The sequence below is a fragment of the Rhodamnia argentea genome, chromosome 9, assembly GCF_020921035.1.
Source record: "Rhodamnia argentea isolate NSW1041297 chromosome 9, ASM2092103v1, whole genome shotgun sequence".
Taxonomy (NCBI): Eukaryota; Viridiplantae; Streptophyta; class Magnoliopsida; order Myrtales; family Myrtaceae; genus Rhodamnia; species Rhodamnia argentea.
This window is the reverse complement of record NC_063158.1, coordinates 16,723,317-16,730,803: the sequence shown is the minus strand read 5'-3', so window position 1 is coordinate 16,730,803 and position 7,487 is coordinate 16,723,317. Positions and strand designations below refer to the sequence as shown.

Genomic DNA, 7,487 nt, shown 5'->3' with positions numbered 1-7,487 from the left:
GCCACAGCTCTGGTTTCTGTGTGTGTATATATATATATATTCCTTTCTATGACTAACTATATTTTTATTTTAATTTACTAATTCCGACCGGTTCGACCTAGTCCGGGGTATCAACGTCAGAAGTCCAGTAGCCGGGAACATCCCGAATGGAAAGAAATTATTAGGCTTCGATCAGCCCGGGCTTTCGGGTCACTAGAAAACTTCGAACGCTTCCGAGACAACTTTCAAATAGGGCAAAAACCCTTCATCAGCAAAACAGTGGATGAATTGAGACTTTGTTCCTCCTCCCTTTGGAAGAGATAAACATGACACAATCATCAAAATGTACCAAAAAATTTTCCTCATCTAAGAAATTGTGTTCCTACAACATTTGCAAGTACGGTGCATCCCCGCGGATTCACCATCGGTATAGCAACCAGAAAGACGAAAAATATGTGATATATAGAGGAAAATTAAAATGAGAAAGATATGGGCATGAAAGAAAGTAGGAAGAAAGAGCATAGACTTTTAAAAGCCTGATGCTCGGCCTACGCGAGCACATACTGTTGCAAATGTTTAGTTCTCTTCTTGTTCTTGAGCTTGCGAAACGCGCACGACTCGATTTGCCTTACCCTTTCCCTGCTCACGCTCATGAGCTCCCCAATTTCTTGCAGCGTCTTCATCCTCCCGTCTTCAAGGCCAAACCTCCACCTCACCACTTGCTTCTCTCGCGGGTTGAGACTGTCCAGTACCTTCTCCAGGTCCTGCCTCATAAACTGCTTTAGCAGCAAATCTTCTGCTGATTCAGCATCGGGATTGGATATCACTTCCTGTCAAAAGAAAGGAACTGATCAGCAGGGGCATTCACATGACAAAAAGTCTCCGGCTTTTTCAAAAATAAATCGCCAAATTAACAGATCCAAAGAGGTAATATACAGGTTAGCACTTCACAGTTCACTGACTAAAGGGCATTTTGCATAACTTGATCTCATTAGGCACAAGATAGAATGGGCAACATATGCTCGAATTAATTGGCAATCCGAGTTGCTAAGTAGGTGAAAAAATTGACTGTCTCACTCTAGATGGTACGAGAATACATGAAGATCTACAAACTTGTCCCAAAGTAACAGCGCATTACACAAGTGAGTTTAACTTCCCTAGACGAAATACATTGGCAGTGAATAAGAAAAGAATGAAAACATAGAACAAAATGGAAATTTGAATTCACAAGATACGATTAAGACAAGAGCATGCCTGCTTATTGCCAACATATACCAAGGTTGATAAGAAAGTAAGGTGATAGAGAGAATGATGTTTCCGAGTGAAGAACAGAACTGAATTGACAATGTGAACCTGAGATTTGATGAAATGGAGGTTGCACATAGCCCCACAGCACAATAAACTAGTGACAAAGTGACAGGAACAGGCTCTCAACCTTGAGGTGAGTGCTGAGAAGTTCAACACCTCACTTGTATGCCCTACCCGATCTCATTTGGCAGGCAGAGACAGGGTAACTTACATACCCAGGAAATTTTACCAAACCCATACACATAGCTAGGTCAGGCTCTACGAATTCAGAAGAAAGGAAAAAAGGAAAATGGTCGAAGGAGGTCTGAAAACTGCATAGTAAAAAGTACATGTTCAGAAAATAATAATATTGTAAAGATATTTATTTACCTAATCAGACCAGTAGTCATGACAAAAAACATTTGTCATTTTAAAAGAAAAAGGAAATAGAGAAAAAAAAGTGAATTACCGAAATAAAAATGTCGTTGAAAGTAGTTAAAATGTATTAGCACTTGGTAAAGTAGCAGGGACGGAAGGGGATGCTCATCACACAGCTGTTACACTCAATCCCAAAGTACAAATGTTTATTTCATATGGTGAATGTTCCTTGGGCTGAAAGTATGGCTAACACGTGCTCAAATATATCACATCTCTATGGACTTTTCACATTTGCACATTAAACTGTCACAACTTCGAGAAAATCATCTTAACTGGAATATTTGGCTAAAGTTTCACATTTTCAACTGGGTTTAGATTTGATTCGATAACTATTCGGACTAAACAGTTGTTTTAGTCTGCAAGTATTACTCAAAATGAACTGAACTACACCAAACTGATGGTGCAAGTGCCAGCAATCATAAGATCACCAAGGGTGTGAAAATCTGGAGAAAGTTAAGTTTACTTTATCCATTTGACAGCGAAGGGGGGCTGGCTTACAGAGGGTTTGAGATTTTGATTGATTCCGATCTTCTGGTCAAGAGATCTTGGAGGTCTAGGAGTCATGAGAACAGCATTAAGCCTCCTCATTGATAGCCCCGTAGCCTCTGCTACTTCCTCATTGTCCGGCTGTCTTCCATTTTCACTGTACAATTGCTTCCTTGCCTCCTTCACTCTATATGTTGCCTCAACCATGTGAAACTGTTTAATGGAGATAACCAACATTACAGATGATGAGAATCTGGGTTTGGTGAAAGCTCCACCAAATGCTTTCTCCCCTACATACAAAATAGTAAGACTTGCAAATAATGAAATGTGAAACATACTGGTAAACGAATTGTCCTGGACTGATCGGAAAGAGACTTTCGAACGGCCTGCTTTATCCACCAATGAGCGTATGTAGAAAACTTGAACCCCTTTGAAGCATCAAACTTCTCAGAACCCCTTACCAAGCCACGACATCCTTCCTGTTGATCATGAACCAGACCCAAGGATTTGAAATTCTTTCATATGTGTGATGAAGTTTGAAACTCAATAAAATCATCTAATCATCATATTGCAGAAAGTACAACAGCAAAATAAGTACCTGCACAAGATCTTGAAGATTCATTCCAGCTCCCTGATAATTTTTTGCAATGGATATAACAAGCCTTATGTTGCTTTTGATCATTTTGTCTTTACACAGTTTCCCATAATTCAAACGCTTCCTTAGAGTCTTCTGATCAACTCCTGCAGCAGCTGCCCATTGTGGAAATGTTGGCTCATCATGTCCACATCGCTCGGTTAGCTCCTCCCGGAGTCTTTCCAGTTTCAATAAATCCTGAATGACATTGGCAAGCCAGCCGAGACTTGAGAGCAAAAAATAAGCAAAAGAAATAACAAAACCATGGAGACATGCATCATTGGAAACATATACAATCCTCTCAATATAGTGGCCTGCAGTACAGGCACTTGCGCTTGTAAACATAAAGAATTCTTTACTTCAAGATACTGAAGATGTAAAAAAGGTACGCTTAAACAACAAAAGGTACCTTATCTCATTCCATTTCCAATGCACAATTAATAGATGTATGGTATCCATCTTTACATTTGTATTTAAATCTATAAAATACAAAAGCACTTCTATCCAGTTGCCCCAAGCAGCAGGCCTCCTAGGAAAACCATTATAGTTTTTACAAGACAAGGAAACCTTCTTTTCCTAAAAAGAGCAATGTTTGTAATATGCATCCATTGCCAGACACAAAGTTCTCTCTCAGTGATTTAACGTAAGGCAGAGATTCTTCTTTTTCCAATTTTAATAAAGTTCATTTCAAGTTCTTTTCTAACTAATTTAGCAGTTCAATTACTTGTCTCCTTGTAAATCGAGTGTTTTCCCAGCATAACAAAAAAAAAAATACGACTGCCTCGATAGCTCAGATGGTGAGGCCGCATACAAACCACTAACCCCATGGGAATTCATTCACACTTGTTCAAATGAGTCCTGTCCAAGGTCCCCCAATTTACGGAGTGGGGACAAATAATAAAGTAACTCAGAGGGTTCTGAGTCATCAAAAACATAACAGAAAAGTACACTCTAGCGATAGTGATCAGAAATTCGCAAGCTAGAGAATATGCATTTGTTCTACCTGTATTCCTTCTGACAATTCTGTTTCTTCTGTGGCAGTAAGAAGCCTGGAACTGCTAGTGGTTCCTCTCAAGTAGCGCAATGGGTCAGAGTAATCTACATCTTGTACAGATGCACGTTTCTTCTTACTAAGAGATCCCGACTTCACGGAAACTACATTCGCAGCTGCTTTTTCCGCTGCTCTTACTCTTCTTTCTTTCCTTTCTGTTTGCCGCCTTGATCTTACAGCTATGCTTTTGAAGAGCTGTTCTTGCAGAAGTTGAAGCTCTTCATAGGTTGGCTCCAGATCTTCGGATTCTCCCATTGAGTACTGCATGATATTTTCTTCCCTTGACCCCCTCTCAGATTCCATGAACTCTGTCACAATGCTGGAATTTTCTAGCTCCAACAGTTCAGGATGCTTTGAAAGAGAAGTGCTTGTTTTGGATGAAAATTCAAGCTTACTATCAGTATTTAAAGAACTTTCATTTCTGATCATAAGTGCTGCATCCTTTGCAGATTTCAAAGCTGCCTTTGCAAGAGTAACCGCTTCAGCAGCAGCTGCTGCTATTACTGCCTCATCACTTGTTAAAAGTGTTTCCGCAGCTAAAGTTGCACCAAGATTTACCTGATGAGAAAGTTCGGATCAAAGAATGGATAGAAGGATAGTAATTTGAGACAGGTAGAGGAAAACACTGCTTCCTAAGTGACAGGATGAACGGAATCTCGACTTCCAAGCCTTAGTAAAAGCATAAAAAAAAAAAAATAGATTTAAGCAAAGAACACGACAGTCAACCGAGCAGAATACTTTATGAAGAAGCCCGAGCTCGAGCATAATCACAATGCCATTATCAAAAGGATTCTGGGAAGGACACCAACTTTCAATTAAACAATGGGGATTTTCATCGAATAATGCAATATATAGCCATCCTCCACATGGAAATAGAAATGCCCAAAAGAAATTCCACTATTAGTATATAAACAAGCCTTTCACCTCTGCAGGTGGACCGACTGCCCCTGTGTACATCCATGGCCTGTTTGAAGTTGCTGAATCTGTAAGAATTTCTAAAGAAGGCAATCTCAGCTTTTCCATGACAAGAATGACAGCTGTTGCAGCTGATGATGATGATGACGTCGGCAGAGACGTGGTGGACAATAGACATTGTGCACGGAAATAAGTAGGCTCTTTATTTTTCTCTGCAAAACAGTTTCTAAAAAATGGTAACGTGATTCATTACAATAAAATAAAAGAGCACACGAAACCTTAAATCATGTACTTATGATAAAAATTAACAGGAAAGCTTCTGCCCCTTCATACTTGGCACAATAAGGAATAGAGCACATTCAACTATTCCTCACCAATTGCCTGACAAGTAAGAATTCTAACAAGTAAGATATCCTTCCTGAAATCAACCGACTTGAACAGCAAGTCCAGCAAGAACATTTCAGCGATGCAATAAGAAAGAGGTAGTAAACATTAGGGTCGCCATTATGGTACCAACGGAGAGGTGAAGTGAGAATGGTACAAGAGTAACGGCTAAAGTAACTTGTTCTTCACACAACTCAAGGTGACAAGATTCATGTCCATGTCAAATGGCTTATTGCCACATAGCCCTTTGCATGCTAAGCACTAATTTGTTTCCCTAATGATATTTGTAGGAAACATTGACCACTAGAGCGTGACCAAGATGAAAACCCTCAAGATAACTCCAATACCAGCAAGTCCCTTTCCATCCAGGTAATTTCGGTTGACTTACAGTGATAAGACACAGATGAAGCTTCTGTGGGTACCTACTGACCTTCAGGTACCATAAGGCACATCAATTCTAACATGGGAGCATTACATGGACTAGAAGGCGTCAACTACTACCTTTGTATTGGCTACAAGCACAGCAGTACATGATCTGCATTAAGTGCAGTATGCTCAAGCGAAAAGCCATTTCCGATTAACGTTATGTAAGTAACAACTTTAGCTTCTTCCAAGTTCTAAGAAGTCATGAAAATTGAACAGAGAAACTGAATCAGACCCAAAAAGTTATAACCAAGAGACATTTAGGGTCCAGCAATCAATGATAAAGCCCAAGAATAACAGAGGAATAAGAAGCAGATTCTTGACATCATGGCAGACGATCCTTACAGCAACAACCGACTTCTTCAAAGCTAGAACTATAATGCCCAAAACTAGTTCCTGGTACTTTTCCATTCAACCACCTCAAAAAGCAAAGACCAATGCCAAAATCAAGAAAGGGAAACTCACCCACAAAGTACAGAAAGAATGCGAAAAAGCCCATTTGAATATACCAATTAGAAGGACACAGCAATGGGGAATCGGCGAACAAGGCAAAGAGCTTACGAGTGTGGACGTGAGTCCTGAACTGAACGGAAAAGGTGTCTGGCTGACACTTGAACTGTGGGAGCAGACATGAAGACATCCTCTGTTCTTCCCCAAAGTTCGGCAATCCTCATTCAATTTGTGTCCGCAAAACACACACACACCCTCTCTCTCTCTCTTTCTCTCCCCCCGCTGCTACAGATTGATGGCTTTCATTCGTTTCCAATGTTGAAAAGAAGAAAAGGGATAGACAAATGTTCAAATGGGTACTCCGAGAAGCTCTTGAGAGAGAGTGGGAGCGCGGCAGAGGGAAGAACGAGAAGGGTATGTGATGGACAAAACAGATAAGGAGGAAGAAGATAAGGGAGTGGAGGGTTATGTCAAGAAAATGTGAAACTGTCTCCCAAACCGGGAGTCGAAATGATTTTCGGCATTCCTGTCTTTTTTCGCCTTTTTTTTCCTCTACATGTTTTACTGTTTTTTGACATGCTTAACATAATTTCCGTCGCTCCATTTGGGGCGAAGCTTGAGGGTCTGAACTGGAGTGAAGTCTGCGATGTGACCCCGTGAGGGTTTGACTTCCTCTCCTTTGCGCTGACCAGAAAAGATTTTAAATCATGCTTCATTAATGATTTTATTTGATATTTTATAATTTATATGCACTATAGGATAAAATAAATTCGAATTCCTAATATACGTGAGTCACATACTAAAAAGCTCATAGGTAAAGTAATAAAATTAAATAACGCAAACCCTAACATTATTTTTCGCTCACTTCCATTTTTCTGTATATTAGCTGAAAAAAATTTAAAAAAAAATGAGAAAGGTGGCCTAATAGGCGGGCCTGGGCAGGATCTCGAGAGGTTCGGGCCAAAAGAGCAAGCCCGAGCTATCCTAGGCCCGCTAAATGAGAAGGTCAACATGCAATGAAAAGATGTTAACCTATTTATGTGTAAGAATTATTTATGAAAATAAATAAATAATATTATTGTCGTGATGGCGTGATTGGACCTTATGAAATAAATAAATAAATAAATAAAAAGAAACCAAACCCTCATGAGAGACCGAGAAATGAGCCATTCTTGCCTAAGCCTTGCCTTCCCTCTCTATTTCTCTCTCTCACTCACACAAAATTGCGTTACCTTTTCCACTCTTTTGTGTCGTTCGAAATTGCAATAGTTGATTGGTCTAGTAAGTACAACAAAAATATCAATTTTGAATGTATCGATATTTTGTTCTACTCGGCAAGACTCATGTGAAATGATGCATTCATGATATTTTTGTAAATGACTCCCATGGAAAAAATAAATCATAGCTCTTTTAGATGTGTCGGATTTGCTCTCTTAAGAA

The 7,487-nt window shown here is 39.7% G+C and overlaps 1 protein-coding gene across 2 annotated transcripts; it reads right to left on the bottom strand.

Moving 5' to 3' along the window:
- Positions 1-323: 323 nt before the first annotated feature.
- Positions 324-6,539, bottom strand: LOC115754890 (RNA polymerase sigma factor sigB). Of its 2 annotated transcripts, none has more exons than XM_030694066.2 (7): positions 6,159-6,539; positions 4,800-5,016; positions 3,828-4,433; positions 2,789-3,022; positions 2,529-2,669; positions 2,203-2,403; positions 324-809 (listed from the first exon to the last, which is right to left on the bottom strand). In XM_030694066.2, the coding sequence occupies exons 1-7, from the start codon at positions 6,269-6,271 to the stop codon at positions 528-530; spliced, it is 1,794 nt and encodes a 597-aa protein (XP_030549926.2). In that variant the 5' UTR covers positions 6,272-6,539; the 3' UTR covers positions 324-527. The 2 variants fall into 2 exon arrangements, with proteins under 2 accessions (XP_030549926.2, XP_030549928.2); XM_030694068.2 differs by having other exon boundaries at positions 4,800-5,002; positions 6,159-6,536.
- Between the last annotated feature and the right edge of the window lie 948 nt (positions 6,540-7,487).

Bases quoted from the DNA above. Each gene is read 5' to 3' on its own strand.
- LOC115754890 (XM_030694066.2), bottom strand. From the start codon at position 6,271: ATGAGGATTGCCGAACTTTGGGGAAGAACAGAGGATGTCTTCATGTCT. The intron at 4,434-4,799 runs GTGAAAGGCTTG...CTTTCTCATCAG, and splicing joins CAGTCGGTCCACCTGCAGAG to GTAAATCTTGGTGCAACTTT. The intron at 3,023-3,827 runs GTAGAACAAATG...AATGTCATTCAG, and splicing joins AATTGTCAGAAGGAATACAG to GATTTATTGAAACTGGAAAG.